Source organism: Mastigoproctus giganteus, chromosome 12, assembly GCF_048544385.1.
Source record: "Mastigoproctus giganteus isolate SK-2022 chromosome 12, ASM4854438v1, whole genome shotgun sequence".
NCBI lineage: Eukaryota > Metazoa > Arthropoda > Arachnida > Uropygi > Thelyphonidae > Mastigoproctus > Mastigoproctus giganteus.
Window position 1 is genome coordinate 107617372 of NC_143586.1, and position 19993 is coordinate 107637364.

Sequence of the window (19993 nt, forward strand, 5' to 3'; positions counted from 1 at the left end):
GTTCGCATGATGAACATATTCATCTCAATGCTCCAGTTCATATGTTGTCTTCTTCTTCCTTCCTGCATAGTCACTAATGCAGCTGCGCAGAAAGCACTTTCAGTTGGCTGGGCTAGGTGGCCTTGTCCTTCAACTGTGGTAGTCATAATGGAGACAGCACCACTCACTCCACTGTTGTCCACAGTAGACTGCCTCCTACTTGTCAAGCTCACTCATCTGCCTAACGCCTGAACATAAACACCACACTCAAATGCAGTATTTTCAATATTTCTACTTCTCATCTTCATCCAGCTATGGAGGTGGGCCTGTTTATCTTTGGCTTTTGCATCCAGTAGTGTGTAGCAGTTATTGGAGCAACACCATATGGCACCACTCTGTCTCAGCCATCACTTTGACCTTGGTGAGGGAGATGGGGATCTGATGAAGCAACTTTCACAATTTTTTTCATACCCACAGGCTCTTTTTCCCTCCTTCATGGCCTGTTTTTTTCTTTTTCCCTCTGCAGGTCCATGATATTGGTGGTCAGGCATCATAACCACTGGGCTAATTGTGCCCCTTATCATTATTATTATTTACATCACACAGAAATAGACAGCTGTCTTGCCATAGGAAAATACCACAAATTTCCAGAAACAATAACTGTGCCAATGACTCATGATTTTGTTTGTTTTAGAGTTTTATGGCGCATTAGCATCTAAGGCTATAATGCACCAAATAACTCATGAGGAGATTAAGCTATTGGAAAAGGCATATTTTTTACTCACCTCCCCCTCCCCACCACAAAAAACATGTTATCCTATTTTTTAAACAGACCTATTTTAAGGAGCTAGAACTCTTAATGACGCTTTTATATGAAAATGAGCATAAAAATTAACTTTTTCCCCCTTTTTTTTCATTTGCATTATTCTCATTTTACAACGGATTATACGATAGTCTGTTCATAATATGCTACTTTATTTTTTAATGAGAATGTTAAATGTAATTAAAATAAGCTATTAATCTTGATTTTGAAATGGCTTTATCTGAAAAGTAAATGTTTATTGCATAAATTTTCACGTAAATTTTATTTACGTGAAGTCCCTTATGCACTTCAAAGTCTCTCAGGCCTTCACAAATTACCTTGTGCAGCTACTATGTTGTGAAACTCTCAAGATTATAAATTTGGCCACTCCTGCTGATCTAGATCTTCACTCATGTAGCGGTCACAAAGCAGGTTCATTTATTTGATTTTGTTTCCCTTACAGGAATATAACTGCATAAAATAACAAGTAGCTAATTAGCATCAAATGTAGATATCAATGATATCAATATATAATCAATATTTAAATAACTATCACAAATATTACTTATATACAAAGAAAAGTATTTTGAATATCTGTATTTTGAACCTCTCGTAACAAGTCTAGGAAAGAAGGAAAATATGAACGAAGTATAAAATTAAGCCTATGTTAAATATGATGATATCATTTAGCAATTTTTTGAAAACATTACCTCATCATCAGGGGGATCATCTCCAGAAGGTGCTGTGATTACATCATCATATAAATCAACATTTCCATCATGATTATAATCCCCATCCTTCAAAAAAATAAATAATAAAAATAATAATATAAGGATAAATTCACTGCAAGACACTGAATGTAATTAAAAATATACATAGGGTTGAACACAAACTGTGCATAAAAACTGAACTATAATAAAAAAATATATATTATAATTACTTAGAATAGTAATAAAGTTTCAGTTTTAAGATTTAAAAAAAAAAAACATTATTTTCATATATATTGTTATTACATTAAATATTTTTATTATGATACAAAAAAAGGAATAATGTACTGCTTGGTTACTGGAAACAGCGACTATACAAGTGCAGGACAACTTCAAGACAATTTGGAGACTAACCTGTTCCTTCAAGTAGAGATATCTTCAAACAGCAACTCATGGCTACAGTAAGCATCAAATAGTTACTGCTTCCAGTAAAGTTTCAGACAATGATACTATCTATCTTCATAAAGCTTTCAAGATAAAGCCTTCAAAAATCCACATAATGTGTATATTGTGACTTGCAAATTCTGAAACCTTTTGCAAAAAAATCTTGTACAAAAGGTTGAAACTGTGAACACTGTGAAAATTATTCAAGCTCTGGTAATAAGATAAACCTACTCATTTTAATTTCACAGTAAACATCCTGGAATCAACTTTAGATGATCCACATTCTTTCTCTCTCACTATATGTTTTCATATGAAGCAACCTTTAATAGTTCTGGAAAGGTTACAGAAATGAAATAAATAAACAAATAAGTGGCTTCAAAAATTCTAATATCATTCAGGAGTGAAAAACAACCATAAAGGAAACCTAAGCTAACCATGCAGCCTAATACACATCAGAAGGACAGGACAGGACTTCCTATTTTTTGGCTTGTGCTGTTTTTTTGAATACGAAGCAAGATGTGGTGAGGAAGACACTAACACCAACTTCCAAAGAAGTTTTATAGTAAAACACATATACCAAGCCATGTAGTGTCCATTTATCCAATGAACAAAATAAGCAAAACATGTAGCACAAATATCGATTACAAAAGGTCAAACAAAAAAATTTAGAAAAACCAATAATTATAATAAAAGGGAGGGGGCTCAATGGCCCAGTGGCTATGACACTAGACTGCCTGCCTGCCTGATGAACCCGGGTTTGAGTCCTGCCCCAGCAGGAGCAAACACATATCTATCATGCTAGGAGACTAGCATAATAATAATAATTTTTTAAAAAAAATTACAAAAAGTTGCTTCATCAGCCTTACCCCCGTCCCCAAGGTCAAAATGATAGATAGTCACTTTGCCTGGCGACATTTGGCATTCTACCAAGAACTAACACCCACCACTGGATGAAAGCCGAAGTTCAACAGGTCACCTTCACAGATGGGTGATGATGAAGAGAAATAATGAACATATTCCACTGAGTGTGGCACAGGAAAAAAAAAAAAAAAAAAAAAATCGCTCGCATTCAGGCATTAGGCTAAGAGATCGGTTCGAAAAGTCGGAGACAGTCTTCCAAGGAAGAGAACGGAGCACTGTCCCACATATTGCTATCACAAGAGAAGGGCAAGACCTTCCAGCCCATCAACTGGAATGCTTCCTATACAACCGTGCTAGCAACCACCCATAAAGGAAGAAACACCAAAGCATTAAATGGAGCGTCGAAATGAACAGGTTCATTATGAGAATATACAATGAAAAGCAGGCTAGAGACTGATATGACAATGTACAGGATGAGACTACATACCAAGTGGTTGAAATGATTCCCAATTGTTCACCGAACAGCGAATAGCTGACCAGAGAAGGACCATCGTCACAAAGAACCTGGCAGCTCCTACCATCTTTGAAAAAACAGATCAACTACAAAGAACAAGGAATACACCAATATCGAACCACAGGAGAAAGAGCAAGAAGAAATACAACCCAAGCAGCTGAAGTGGTAACAGACAAGGTCATATCCAGAGTAGAAGAAGGGTGGAAGAAGGCCCTAACAGAATTCAATCAAATGGATCCACAAACACTTACACAAGCAGTTTGAAGCAGAGACCCAAATGTGGCAAGTCATCACAGACAACCTCAATTGGCAAATAATGTCACATTCCTCAAAAACAATGACCAATGCTGGAGGCCATCCACACAGTCGTATATGGAGCTGTCGTAACAGCCACAAGGATCAGAGGAAGAGAAATGAGAGCCCAGCAGTAAACGAAATTAAAAATCAAGGAACCACCAGCTTGAGAAAGAAGGCTCCAGCAAAAGATAGACCAACTGAACCAGTACCATTGGGGTAACAGGAGGTGACTGAAAAGTGAAGAGCAACCAAAAGAAAACCAACATCCACAGCAAACATGAGGCAGAAACTCAGAAAATAGTATAATTCTATAATTATACACTCTGAAGTAGAACCTAATTGCACTTGGCAAGAAAGTAACTATGGCAAAACAAATAGAGCACACACGGGGAATCAAACCGAATCCTCGATGAAAACCATAGGGCCTTCTACAGGAGTACTGTACATGAGAAGAAAGATGATAACAGACCACCCAAACAGAAGACAATCTAAGAGTTCTGGAGCAAAATAGAAAGCAGTGAAGGCCAAGATCTTGGATAAAACTAGAATGGGATAAAACGAAAGACATACAAGAGATGACAGAATGGGAGCTTCATGAGAAAGAAATACAATAAGTGATCAGGAAGTCTCAGGAATAGATCATGTCCATTACTAGTACAAGAAGTTCAGCTGCACATGGGCACATTGCACAGCAGTTCATCCAAGCGATAAGACACAGTGACACAATCCCAGAGTCTCTGACTCAAGGAATCATTTACCTGAAAGCTAAGGACAAAGACAATAAACCCGGCAAAGTATAGACTGATCACCTGTCTTTCAACAATGTACACGATACTGACTAGCTGCATAACCAAGAAGATCACTTGGAGAGCCAGATTATGGCCAAGCAGCAAAAATGATGCAAGCAGATGCAAGGAGCAATTAACCATTGATGCCAGTTATAGAGCAAGCACAAAAGAAGAGCCACAACCTTTATACCACAATAACATGGAAACTGGAACCAGCAGCAGAAGAAATGAAAAAACAAGGAACCACCAGCAACTACTGCAAGGGCTTCAATTCCATGCCTCACAGCTTTCTAACAGACACTTAAGAACTACAAAGTCAACTGAACAATGACAAACTTCCCAGAAGGAACCATGAGAAAATGAAGTACCACCCTTAAGATCGAGAATTATAACCAGACTGATCTACATCAGGCGAGAATTCGTTCAGGAAACTGCCATAAGGCTACTGTGGTTCAGTCTAGCACACAAACCGCTATCCACCATACTCAACAAGAGCAAGTATGGATATACTCTCAAAGAAGGAAAAAGAAATCTGTACACCCTCTCCCAACTGATGTACATGAATGACATCTAGCTCTATGTGACAATCGAGAAGCAAGTCCAACAGCTACTCTAGATCACCAAAGAATTCAGCAATGACACTAAGATGAAATTTGATCTAGACATATGCAAAGACCCAACTCAAGGACTGCATCAGGGAAAATTAATCAGCTAAAACTACTAGTTGCAGACTGGTAAAAAGATTGAAGCTATGAATAGGAGGAAGAGACCTACAAATACCTGGAGGTGATGCAGGCTCAGAAGTTAGAGCACAAGGAGATCAAGCCCTGCCTGACCAAAAAAAAATCAGAAACTCAAGAGCATACTTATAACACAGCTGACTGAAGGGAACACAGTTAAAGCCATAAACAAATATGCAGACCATATATACTCCTTCAGGATCACAGCATAGACTAAAACCGAGCTAAATGAGATCATGAGAAAGACAAGGACAATGATTACCAAGAGCCGCCAACAACAACCAAAATCAGCCGTGGAGAGACTGACTATAGCATTAATAAATGAACGTGATGCAAGCTTATATAGCATCAGCCAAAAAAAAAAAAAAAAACCCTTCTCGTTTCAACCATCCACTTGTTCCTAATGTTTATCTAGTTCTGCCTTGAATCTATTTAAGCTATCAACTTCTACAACGATAGATGGAAGTTTGTTCCAGCAATCAACCACCCACTGGCTAAAGACAAACTTCCGCACATCAATCCTACAAATGTCTTTCCTCAATTTGAATTTATGCCCTCTCAAGCGATTATTCTGAGCAAGAGGAAGAGTCCCATCGGCATTGAGCATGCTCAAAACCATTCAAGGCTTTACAACCCTCAATCAGATTACCTCGCAGGTGCCTAGTCTCCGGACATTGTAATTTGCAAAACTTAAGCCTTTCTTTCTAAGAGCAACCCTTTGTTCCATTCATTAATCTTGTTGCCCTTCTCTGTACTCGTTCCAGCAGCTCTAAATCCTTGCTAAAATGAGGCCTCCAGACCTGTATACAGTACTCAAGGGGATAATCACCTCCTTATCCTTGCAAGAAAAAATCCTGTATATCATTGACAAGACACCAACTACTCTTGCAGACCAGCTGCACTGCTCAGAAAACTTCTTATCTGCTTGCACAATTACCCCCAGGTCCTTTTCATTCTCTACCACTGTCAGTGTAGTACCACACAGTTGATATGTTATTCTGGAGTTACTGCTTCCCATATGCAGTACTTTACATTTACCAATGTTAAATTTCAGTTGCCACCTCTCAGTCCATCTGCTCAACTTTTCTAGATCCTGTTGCAGCAGTGTACTGTCATTAACAACCCTGCCAACCTTCAAATCATCTGAAAACTTGGACATTAAGCCTGATATACCATCATCAATATCATTTATAAATACAGGAAACAACAACGGACCCAATACTGAACCCTGAGGGACTCCACTAATAACATTAGTCCACGATGAGCAGTGTCTATTGATTACCACTCTCTGTCTTCTCCCACTCAACCATCCCTTTATCCATAGCAGCAATTTGCCTCCAATTTGTGCAGCAGTCTTCCATGTGCAACATGTGTGCCTTTCTAAGATCAAAATATATGATATCAAAATTATTCTTTGCATCCAATTCCTTTGTGACCACATCATAGTATCCAATCAAATTGGTCTAGCCCTTTCCTCCTTCTCTTCCGCTTGGAGCAGGAGGAAAGGGCTTGACAGAGCTCATCAAGTAACAGAAGAAAGCGATTGGGAACCTGAAGGATTACTTCCAAAAAACACAGCACCACTCTACAAGGCATAAGGAAGATAGACAAGCAGCATACCCCACTCAATCTAAGAAAGGAGATACCACCCACCCAGATGAAAGAAATGAAAGGTGGGCAAAGACACTAACAATGACCTCAACCAAAACAGCACAGATAAAATGACATTGAAGTTATTTGCATGGCTCGTGAGTGGGACCCTCTTCCGCAAGACTGAAGGATTCATGCCTGCCATCCAAGACCAGTTAATCAACACCAAGAATGATAGAAAATACATCACCGAGGTATCCAGAGTGATAGATGACTTATGTCAACGATGCCAACTGACCCCAGAAACAATCCTGCACATCACTACAAGATGATTACCCAGATGAAGAAAACTCACAGACACAACCAGGTCACCAGAATAATACATCAGAAGCTAGCACAAAAAAATACCAGCTAATCAAAGAAAGTTGACTGCATTACAAGTAGGAGCCTAGGGCCCTACCAGAGACTATACAGAACTGGGCTGTAATAATGGACAAAACGATCCTGCACAACAGACCAGACATAACCATCATTGACAAGAAGGAAATGGCTACCAACCTGATCAACATAATAGTGTCCAACACCAGCAACCTTCAGAAAAGATAAGGAAGATCACAGATCTAAAACAGTAAGTCAAAGAAATGTGGGATATGAAACAAGTAAATACCATCTCAATCACTGTATCAATCACTGGCAAAGCACAAAATCCCTACGCAAGAGCCTAACAGTAATAGACCCACCAGAGAACACCTACAAGGAACTCCAGAAAGTTGCAATCCTAAACATCTTTTTTTTTTTTTTTTTTATATGAAAACCCCAAACACAAAAGGTATCAAAACCTATAGTACTTAGTACCGTGCATGGGTTGAAGGAGAAGTATTGGGGGGGGGGGGAGAGAATGCCGGAAACTTTGCTCTGTAGGATACTTAAAAGAGTTCATTGAACAATAGTAACAAGACAAAAATCACCCAACACACTTGGTACTGGAACCAACCACTTTTCAAGACTCTAATCTATAGGGCATAATTAGACAGCTCTTAGTTGCATCTCAAAGACTTTCAATGGGAATGAGTGCAGCTTAGATGAATCATAGATATTTCTGCTTATTTGGCATCCGTTAAATACCAAAAATATAAAAATAATTAATTTTTCATAGTATATAAATGAAAACAGAAAATACTGTATTATAGAGAATACTGCTGGATAAAAGTACATAGAAGATTTGATTTCATTTACAAATTCAAAACAAGTTAGTATTACATTTGAGGTGTGTTCAAATTTTTTCTTAAATTAATTTTTTCCCCCCTTTTTCTTTGATTAATAGAAAAAGGAAATTTGCTTCAGTTTATCATTTTAAATGGAAAACAAAATGAAAAGTTCACCAGGTGCAAACTAATATTTACTTGAACCACCTCTGGCCCCGATGACAGTAGCACACTGTGCTCTTTTTCCATTATGCTCTTTTCCTTTTCTTTTTTTGTCTCTTTCTGTCTCTCTGAATATACATATATAGGCGCCTTCGTAGCCAGGTGGGCAGGAGCAGCAGTGCGTAGCCCACGCTTCTTGATTAGACCAGGGTTCGAGACCGTGCCCACCAAATATGGAGGATGCAGAAAGGTCAGGGAACGACCACCGCATATCTCTCTAGCAATATGGCCTTAGTTGCTAATGCTCCTAAAAACCAAATAACACGCACACACACACTGGTGTTCAAAAAAAGTGCATCACCCTTTAAAATTCTAATTGTCGTCCAAAAAACATAAGTATATGTCAATATTTCTTAGAGATTGCATCAGATAAGATTGACACGTGTAGGTGATGACATAATATTGCATCAGCTGTTACTTTCAGCTATATAAGCATGCTCTGCAAGAGTTGCAGTGATTTCTTGCTTGTGTCAGGATGGCGAGTTATGTACAGTTGACACAACAAAGGTAGAGTGCTATTGTTGCTTTAAGTGAGGAAGGATGTTCCCATCATATTGCTTATACTGTCTTTTAATCAGTCGAGCGAGTAGATATTCTTTCCAAACTCAAGAATACTGGTTCTGCTGATAGGAAAAAAGGAATCGGACGCAAACAAGTCTCTATGCCAAAACAGGACCGCATTTTGAAGTGCTTATGCCTTAAAAACCATAAAGCTTCTTCGTCTGAGCTGAAAAGAGAATGGGAAGGACATACAGGGGTGGTAGCAAGTGCAGTACAGTCAGAAGATTCCTCTTCAAAAAATGGACTTGTAGCCTGTCGTCCTAAGAAGAAGCCCCTCCTCACACAAAAATGAAAACGGCCCAATTCATTTGGAATAAGGAGCATGTCAAAAAAATACAAGGGAAGTCAGTTATTTTTTCGGATGAGAAGAAATTCAACCTGCATGGCTCTGATGGGAGACAAACGATTCGTCGTAGACGTGGTGAAGAATGCCATTCAGACTGTATGGTGGCTACAGTGAAATTCCCTACCAGCCAAATGATCAGCATTGCATTAGCATTGGTAGAGGCACATGCTGCAAGAAAGAAAGCTTATGCACCATCAGCCAAAAACAAAAAAAAACTTGACGCTCCCAATTTCACCCCTCCATTCATTCCAAGTACCTGTCCAGCTCAACCTTAAATTTATTTAGGCTATCAACTTCCACACCAAAGAATGGAAGTCTGTTCCGCCAATCAACCACCCGCTGACTAAAGGCAAACTTCCGCACATTTATCCTACATCTGTCTTTCCTCAATTTGAATTTATGCCCTCTCAAATGATTATTCTGAGCAAGAGGAAGAATTCCATCAGCATGCCCAAACCATTGAAGGATTTATACACCTCAATCAGTTCACCTCGCAGGTGCCTAGTCTCCAGACACTGTAATTTGCAAAATTTAAGCCTTTCTTCGAAAGCGCAACCCTTTGTTCCGTTCACTAATCTTGTTGCCCTTCTCTGTACTCATTCCAACAGCTCTATATCCTTCTTAAAATGAGGCCTCCAGACCTGTATACAGTACTCAAGGAGTGGTCTGACCATTGCCTTATATAAGGGGATAATCACCTCCTTATCCCTGATAGAAAAATTGCTGTATATCATTGACAAGACACCAACTACTCTTGCAGACCGTCTCCACTACTCAGAAAACTTCATATCTGCATGCAGAATTACCTCCAGGTCCTTTTCATTCTCTACCACTCTCAGTGTAGTATCAGAGGGTTGATACGTCACTCTGGGGTTGCTGTTTCCCATATGTAGTACTTTACATTTGTCAATGTTAAACTTCGTTTGCTACCTCTCAGCCCATCTACCCAACTTTTCTAGATCCTGTTGCAGCAGCATACTGTCATTACTGTCCTTAACAAGCTTGCCAAACTTCGTATAGTCTTAATGTGCAAGCAGATATGAAGTTCTCTGAGCAGTGCAGATGGGCGGGAAGAGTAGCTCATGGTGTATTGTCAGTGATATATAAGAATTTTTCTAGCAGGGATAAGGAGGTGATTATTCCCTTGTAAGGTGTGGTATACAGTTCTCTAGGTGTGGTGGTCAAGCCACACCTAGAGTACTGTATACAGGTCTGGAGGCCTCATTTCAAGAAGGATATAGAGCTGCTGGAACGAGTACAGAGAAGGACAACAAGATTAGTGAATGGAACGAAGGGTTGCTCTTACGAAGAAAGGCTTAAGTTTTGCAAATTACAGTGTCTGGAGACTAGGCACCCGCGAGGTGATCTGATAGCGGTGTATAAAGCCTTGAATGGTTTGAGCATGCTCAATGCTGATGGGATTCTTCCTCTTGCTCGGAATAATCACCTGAGAGGGCATAAATTCAAATTGAGGAAAGACAGATGTAGGATAGACATATGGAAATTTGCCTTTAGCCAGCGGGTGGTTTGTTGGTGGAACAGACTTCCATCCCTTGTCTTGGAAGTTTATAGCCTAAAGAAGTTTAAGGCTCAGCTGGACAGGTATTTCAAACGAACAGAGGGGTGAAGTGGAAGTGGGGTTTTTTTTTTTTTTTTTGGTTGATGCTGCATAAGCTTGCTTTCTTGCATCAAATGCCACTACTAATGCTAATGCCGATGGGATTCTTCCTCTTGCTCAGAATAATTACCTGAGAGGGCATAAATTCGAATTGGGGAAAGACAGATGTAGGATAGATGTGCAGAAATTTGCCTTTAGCAAGCAGGTAGTTGGGTAGTGCAGCAGACTTCCATCCTTGTTGTGGAAGTTGATAACCTAAATAAATTTAAGGCTCAGCTGGACAGCTATTTCGAACGAATGGGGGTGTGAAATGGGAGTGTTTTTGTTTTTTTTTTTCCTGGCTGATGCTGCATAAGCTTGCTTTCTTGCATCATATGCTTCTACTAATTCTAATGCTAATACCATCATCAATATCATTTATAAATACAGAAAACAGCAATGCACCCAATACTGAACCCTGAGGGACTCCACTAATAACATTAGCACACGATGACCAGTGTCCATTGATTACCACTCTCTGTCTTCTCCCACTGAAGTATCCATTTATCCATAGCAGCAATGCCACACTGCTCCAATTTGTGCAGAAGTCTTCCATGTGCAACAGTATCAAAAGATTTTCTAAGGTACAAATATATGATATCAAAGTTATTCCCTGCATCCAGTTCCTTTGTGACCACATCACAGAATCCAATCAAACTGGTCAGGCAAGGCCTTCCCTTAACAAAACCAAGCTGTGTCCGAGCTATAACTGAAGTCTTGTCTAGATGATCCTACAGTGCTTCTTTAACCAGTGCCTTCATTAATTTTCCTGGAAAAGAAGTTAAACTAACAGGTCTATAATTACTTGTGTTGCCCTTTGATCCTCCTATGTGAATTGTGGTCAAATATGCACATCTGCAGCCATGGGTACCTCTCCTGAGTCCAGGGAAGCTCATAATTATGGCTAAGGGTTTGCTTGCTTCCTAGATAGATCTAGGAAGTGAGCAAACTGGATAGATCCCGTCCACCCCGGGAGCCTTTTTTATGGTTATCTTCAACAATTTCTCCTCCACTTTCCTCTCAGTTATTAGAAAATCATCCAGCTCACTGCCAGAGTTTAACTCAACTCTGGCATTCCCCTCCCTGAATAACTCCTCATGGGTGAATATAGAGGCAAAATACCCATTTAGTTTATTAGCCGCCTGAGCAGGATCATCAGCAGTTGAACGATCAATATCCAGTGGACCAATCTGATTCATCCGTTTCCTTCTATAGTTTACATAGGTAAAGAACTCTTTGTTGTTTTTCTTTGCATCCTTTGCCAAGGATTTCTCATAATCTGCCTTCGTCTGCCTAATCTCCTTTGTGACTTGGTTACAGACCAGCTTATATCTATCATAGGCTTCCATGTCACCCATTTTTATATGTATCCCATGCATTTTTCTTCTCTGCCACATGACTCATTAGTTCATCTGACATCCATTTAGGCCTAAACCTTGAACAATATTTCTTAGTTGGTATGTAAAGCCTAGTAGCTTCCAAGATAAATTCTTTGAATGCTTCCCATTTTGAATTTAATGTTAGTAGCATCATCAGTTGGTCGCACTGTATAGAATTTAAATACTGTCTCAGACCACCAGTCACCTTTACGAAAGCAAAAATCCTTCCCTTTACACCTGATGGTAGTTACCTCTTTGAGTAAATTCCACTTCAACACACTGTGATCACTGCCACCGCTAGTGGCTCCTTTATCTGCAGATTCTTAATGCATGAAGAATCACTACTGAAAATCAGATCAAAAGTATTACTCCCTCTAGTTGCCTCCTGAACATGCTGATGTAGAAAACAATCATCCAATAAATCCACAAAAGCCTTGCTAGTGTGTGAGTGACCAACCCACAAATTCCAGTCAATATCTGTGAAATTGAAATCTCCCAAAATGATATGGGAGTGCATTTCGTATCACGGAGTAGGTCACCTGTAGTTTTATAGAAGGTTCCGTAAATGCCAATGGATACCTGGCTATATTGGAAGGCAAATTGTTACCAACCATTAGAGACCATTTCAACCTGCCAAGTAACTGCATCTTTCGGGACGACTCTGCTCTTTGTCATCGGGAAAACTGTAAGTCGGCACTTCTGTAGTTACTTTAGCTTCATTTTTGCATTAGAGGTTTTACATTAATGTGCTTACATTTGTTACAGGTGAAAAAATGGTTGGAAGAACAGTCCACTACACTGTTAGCTGGTCAGGAACAGCCTGGAACTGAATCTTATAGAACTGTTGGAATCGTAAGGACCCTGCAACTGCCAGAAAGAAACCTTCAAGAACTTCAGGAAGCCATAATTCATGTTTGGAATCACGGTCAGTTGATTATCTTCAGAAATTGATCTTGTCAATGCCTCTACAGCGTGCTGCTGTCATCAGGGCCAGAAGCGGTTCAACTAAATATTAGGTTGCACTTGGTGAACTTTTCATTTTGTTTTTCATTTAAAACAATAAACTGAAGCAAATTGAGGGCTTCTGATAACATTTCAGCTATAATTGTCATATTTACCAAACGTGTTGTATAAAGGTTGTCAATGCTCATTTTGGAATATTTTTAGAACACCCGTCAAATATTACTTGGCTTTGCCTTAACTATTAATAAATATCTTTTGTTTATGATGCTAGTCATTAATGTAACATACCATCACGAAAAAGGGTTAGAAATGTGAAATTCCTAAGTGATGTGCTTTCTTTGAACACCAGTGTGTGTGAGTAGATGCATATATATAGAAATAGTATGTATAATGTTAAACATGTTTGATATTTTCTTAGTATTACATATATTTAATGCTAATCTAGTTAGATTTTAACATATTTCTTTTATGAGATCATTACTGCAACATTAACGCCATTGTGTATGAGCCAATTGGACGTAATACGTGCTTGTAATTATAAATATCTAAATGTATAATTAATTGTGAATGTTTTTGATAAATGGTGTTTGCCTATAGGTATTAGCGTGCTTACGGTTCAGGTGATCAGGTTAGCCCATAAAGGCTAACCTGATCACCTGAAATCCCCTACTTCGTCGGGGGCTTTGAGCCCCCGACGAAATATGTGATTGATGACCACGTGATGGAATGTATTAAATTAAAGTGCATAATAATATTAAATTTGGATTGTAATTTAGAATAAGAATAGTTATAAGCATAACCATTAATTTTGATTAGTTGTTAGCTACAGGTAATGAAAAATCATCAGCCAATTGTAATGAAATTTTCCTTACCATTAGGTTAAAAGCTACATAAATATATGTTTATAGGCCCTACAGAATTAAGATCACCTGAACCATAAGCACACTAATACCTATAGGCAAACACCATTTACCGAAAACATTCCACAATTAATTGTACATTTATATATTTATATATAAATATCTAAATAACATATGCATCTCTTTGCAAGTGACACCACAATTACAAGTCTTACATAATAATACATGTGAAGCATGCACAAACTGTCTAAAGCTAACAATAAATGGTCTAACTTGCCATTTCTCAGGTCATGTATCTAATTTTTGTATATCATGTTGCAGTTGTTATTTTGGTTTTTTTTTTTAGGAGCATTAGCAACTAAGGCCATATTGCTCCGGGATATGCAGTGGTCATTTCCTGACCTTTCCGCATCCTCCGTATTTGGTGGTGACGGGCTCGAACCCGGGTCTAATCAAGAAGCGTGTGCTGCGCACTGCTGCTCCTTCCCACCTGGCTACGGAGACGCCTTCATGTTGCAGTAGCATACCTTGATTATTGTCACTAACTAGCTTGCAAACATGTTTATAATCTGTAAACGTACATACATTAAGCCTGATATCCCTTCGGCAATAACTTTAATAAATACAGAACACAACATTGCGCATAGGACTAAATACTGGGGGCTGCACTAATAACATTAGTCCACCAATAACAGTTTCCAATGAGAACCACTCGGTTTTCTTCCACTTAACCATAGCTTTATTCAGCGCAGTTAACTTTGCATATGCCACACTGCTCCAATTATTATTTTTAGCCATATGGTGCAAGAAAGCCTGTGGCTTATGCTGCACCAGATAAATAAATAAAAAATTTCTGAATTGCCGAGAGAGAGAGAGAGAGAGAGAGAGAGAGAGTGTGTCAGAAATAGAAGGGAATCAGCAAGAAAGAGAAGAATGATATCCAGCTCAGGACCCTGGGTGTGCCATGCCCATACTCAAATGAAGTGAGCGGGGTTGAATTTTGTACAGAAATATTTTATGTACAACAGTATAAAAAGCTTTTCTGAAATCTAGGGATATAATACCAAAATTAGTTTTTACATCCAGTTCCTTTGTGACTGCAACATATATCCAATCAAATTAGACAAGATTTCCCATTAACAAACCCATGCTGTGACGAAGTATAACTGCATTCCTCTCTACATAGTCCTTCATCACTTCTTTAACAAGCAAAGCTAACAAGTCTGTAATTATTCATGTCACCTTTCATGAATCAATCAAACGTTCACACATCTCCATTCCTCAATGATCCACACTGAATCCAAGGATATTCTCATAATTATAGGTTTGCTTACCTCCTTCGCTGCCTCCCGTAATTAGAGGCAAATTGCTGCTATGGATAAAGGGATGGTTGAGGGGGAGAAGACAGAGAGTGATAATCAATGGACACTGCTCATCGTGGACTAATGTTATGAGTGGAGTCCCTCAGGGTTCAGTGTTGGATCCATTATTGTTTTCTGTATTTATAAATCATATTGATGATGGTATATCAAGCTTAATGTTCAAGTTGTAGACGATACAAAGGTTGGCAGGGTTGTTAAGGACACTACTGACACTATGCTGCTGCAACAGGATCTGGAAAGGTTGAGTAGATGGGCTGAGAGATGGCAAATTAAGTTTAACATTGACAAATGTAAAGTACTACATATGGGAAACAGCAACCCCAGAGCAACGTATCAACTCTGTGGTACTACACTGCCAGTGGTAGAGAATGAAAGACCTGGGGGTAATTGTGCAGGCAGATATGAAGTTCTTTGAGCAGTGCAGACGGGCTGCAAGAGTAGCTCATGGTGTCTTGTCAATGATATACAGGAATTTTTCTAGCAGGGATAAGGAGGTGATTATTCCCTTGTATAAGGCAATGCTCAGGCCACACCATGAGTACTGTACACAGGTCTGGAGGCCTCATTTCAAGAAGGATTAGAGCTGCTGGAACGAGTACAGAGAAGGGCAACAAGATTAGTGAATGGAACAAAGGGTTGCTCTTAAGAAGAAAGTCTTAAGTTTTCCAAATTACAATCTGGAGACTAGGCACCGGCGAGGTGATCTGATACAGGTGTATAAAGCCTTGAATGGTTTGAGCATGCTCAATGCCGATGGGATTCTTCCTCTTGCTCAGAATAATCACCTGAGAGGGAATAAATTCAGCTTGAAAAAAGACAGATGTAGGATAGATGTGCGGAAATTTGCCTTTAGCCAGCGGGTAGTTGGTTGGTGGAACAGACTTCCATCTCTTGTTGTGGAAGTTGATAGCCTAAATAAATTTAAGGCTCAGCTGGACAGGATTTCGAACAAACGGAGGGGTGAAATGGAAGTTTTTTTTTTTTTTTTTTTTGACTGATGCTGAATAAGCTTCCTTTCTTGCATCATATGCCTCTACTAATGCTAATATAACTGGATAGATCCTGTCCAACCCACTCCCATCCCTTGTTTTATGCTGAACATCGGCATTTTCTCTCAGTTATCATTTAGCTTCCTTAGAATTTAGCTTCCACAAAATCATTTAGCTTCCTTAGAATCTGATAAACTTCTGGCATCCCCATCCCTAAAAAATACCTCATGTGCAAATGCAAAATACCTATTCGTTTAGGGCATAAGCATCAAGCTATGGGAGAGTCTAGACTATGTATAAATATAGTGCAAGCGCATCAGAAATACATATAATTTATCTGAATAAATCAGAATATTAGTAAAACGGCATCGTTTTAAGTTATATCTCATATTGTGAATACCTTCACAATGAGTTGCCATGATACTGCACTACTTCGAATGAGTAACGCTTCACCTAAGGAGAAGACTAATGTTACTTATTCTCAGATGGATACCACCACCACCCAGACGGCACCGTTTCAGGACTATTTGGCCCTTCTTTGGTGGGTGGGTACGTACCCGACTTATGCAATGATGGCAAAACAGTTATGAAGTATAACTCCACAATATGAGAGATGCCTGATGGTGTATCATCTATTTAGACTCTAAAGCGTTTAGGGCATAAGCCGTTCTGAAGGTATTCACAATATGAGATATAACTTAAAACGATGCTGTTTTACTAATATTCTGATTTATTCAGATATAGCTATGTATTTCTGATGTGCTTGCACTATATTTATGTAGTCTAAACTCTCCCACCGCTTGAGGCTCATGCCCTAAATGCTTTAGAGTCTAAATACATGATACACAATCAGGCATCTCTCAAATTGTGGAGTTATACTTCATAACTGTTTTGCCATCATTGCATCAGTCAGGTACCTATCCACCCACCAAAGAAGGACCAAATAGCCCTGAAACGGTGCCTTCTGGGTGGTGGTATCCATCTGAGAATAAGTAACGTTAGTCTTCTCCTTAGGTGAAGCGTTACTTATTCGAAGTAGTGCAATATCATGGCAACTCGTTGTGAAGGTATTCACAATATGAAATATAATTTAAAACGATGCCGTTTTACTAATATTCTGATATAGCTATGTATTTCTGATGCGCTTGCACTATATATATATATATATATATATATATATATATATAGTGAAAAAAAAAAAAAAAAAAAAATATATATATATATATATATATATATAAATATATATATATATATTTTTCATACATATATATATATACAAAGGGTACTAGGAAAGTTTTGCAATACAGCTTTGTTTATTTAATTTTTTCAAAGTAATTTCCTCTACATTCAATACACCTCTCCATCCTCCGAAACCAATCTTTAAACCAGTTCTGCCAAGTTTCACTAGGAAGTAAAGCACACTCGTTGTCCCAAGCCCATAGAAGGTCCTCATCACTGGAAAACCGCCTCCCTTTTAGCTTCATTTTCACATGCGGGAACAGTGCAAAGTCGCAGGGAGCAAGGTCTGGACTGTAGGGAGGGTGCTCGAGAAGTTTCAGTCCTGTCGTGGTCAAATATTCGGTGCAGGCTTTGGCGCGGTGAGCTGGAGCATTATCGGGATGGAGGTACCAGGTGTCCATTCTTGACTTTGGCCGCAGGTTCTTCATAGATCCAATGACTTTAGGCAGGCATTGTTCAGTATACCACTTAGCTGTGACTGTCTTCTGCATGTCCAAAACGACACGTTCCACAATTCCACTCGATTTGAAAAATACAGCTATCATTTTCTTCTTTACAGATCGGGATTTTCTGACAATTACGGGTGTGTCGTCATCATCAAAGACCCAAACTTTGTTTTGAGCCTTGGTCGGCAGATTGTAATAGTACAGCCAAGTCTCGTCACCTGTCACGATGTTGTTCACATACCGAGATTGTCCCTTATCAAACTTTTTTAACATCTCCCGGCACCAAGTCACACGTCGTGTCATCTGCTCTTCAGTCAGTTGATGCGGCACCCAGAGAGAACAAAGTTTCTTCACGTGCAAATGATCTTGCAGAATCGAACGAATTGCTGGTGCATTTAGGCCCAAAGTATCCTCTATCTGTTGGTAGGTCACTCGCCTGTTTTCGTCAAGCATTTTCCTCACAGCAGTAACGTTTTCCTCCGTAACTGACGTTCGTGGCCTTCCCGGCCTCTCAGAATCCTCCAGAGTGAAATTTCCCCTTTGGAATTCTCTATACCACCTGAATATCATTGTACGATGTGGACAATCATCATCTAGTGCAAGAGTCATTTCTTCTAAGCACTAGTCTATGGTTAAACCACGCACAAAATTATACCGCAAAACTGTCCTTATCTCATTTCGTGACCACGATGCCATCGCAAGCACTTTACACTCTCACTACTAATGAATAACTGAGCCCATCGACTTGGCGCGGCGGCTACTATGCACGTATGAACATGTCTCAACATGCAGCAACAAGCAGCTTCCTGTGATTCATTGTTGCGTCATATTGCAAAACTTTCCTAGTACCCTTTGTATATATATATATATATATATATATATATGTATGAAAAACCAAACACAAAAGTATTTGAATCTCTAACAGCACTTTGCATGGGTTGACAGGCACATGTCGTACAAAGGTTTTGAACAAAAGGCTTTGGGAGCGGTAGAGCCGACTTGGGGGTGGTATCTCCTTTAGTTATATATAGTCTTTGTACGTCTTGTGTCTAGCTGTGACCAAGCGAAACCTTTTGAAGTTGAGTTATCTTCTGCTTTAGCGTTCTAAATCTGAACACAGACTTGGGAGCGACACCTGCGTTAACTATATGAGGTTATATAACCTTTGTAAGACATACCCCATACCTGTTACTGATACGTCACGAGTTTATGAGCCAGTAAAGGCTAAGAATATAAAAGATGCTGCTTGGCATTACACTTTAATTTCTGTGGATTGTAATTTTTGTGAAAAAAACATTATGTGGAAGGGATAAATCAGTAAGAGAAAAAGTTGAGTCTGTGAGTTTGGAGTTGGACAGTGAATGAACATTTACAGCTGCCAACATGTATTTGACCTGTTTGGATGTCAGTGGGGGAGTTACAGATGATAATTCAGAAAAAGTGTGCATGGAAGCATCTATGGAAAAGGCATACAGCAGAAACTGAATATCAAAAAAACAGAGTGGAGACATTTCTAATAGGTGTGTTATTAATTTTTTTATTTTTATTTTTTTTTTTATGAAAACCCCAAACACGAGAGGTATTAGAACCTATAGTACTTAGTACCGTGCTTGGGTTGGAGGTTCAGCAGACTTGAACTTCTGAAGACTAATTTTCAGGAAATACGTATGAAGGAAGGTTGTTCCAGAAAACGGCAGTTGAATGAATAAACGAGGAAAATGAAAAGTTGGTTCTGTGAGTTTGGAGTTGGACAGTAAATGGATGTTGGTGGCAAGTGTTCGGACTGTTTTGGAAGAGAGAGTGGGAATTACAGAAGTCAATTCAGAAGAACAGTGCCCACAGAAATATCTGTAGAAAAGGCATGCAGCAGAAACACAATATTTATGAGATAGCAAGTGGAGAGGCTCTGTGAGAGAGGAGTCATTAATTAACCTAACTGCCCTCTTCTGAATGGAATCTAGAAGTCTGAGAGATTTGGGGGCACCGCCCTAGATGTGGGAACAATATTGCATGGTAGGGCAG

The 19993-nt window shown here is 39.1% G+C and overlaps 1 protein-coding gene across 3 annotated transcripts in view; it reads right to left on the reverse strand.

Annotated features, from left to right (window-relative positions):
- Cpsf6 (cleavage and polyadenylation specificity factor subunit 6) overlaps positions 1-19993 on the reverse strand; it is an 821382-nt gene that overhangs the window by 670687 nt on the left and 130702 nt on the right. For all 3 annotated transcript variants that reach the window (XR_016547729.1, XM_090386823.1, XM_090386824.1), the window contains exon 3: positions 1492-1578. Coding sequence is in view for 2 of the 3 variants with exons in the window: in XM_090386823.1 (XP_090242949.1) it covers positions 1492-1578 (87 nt within the window). In the remaining variant the exon portion in view is untranslated. The remainder of the gene's footprint in view (positions 1-1491; positions 1579-19993) is intronic.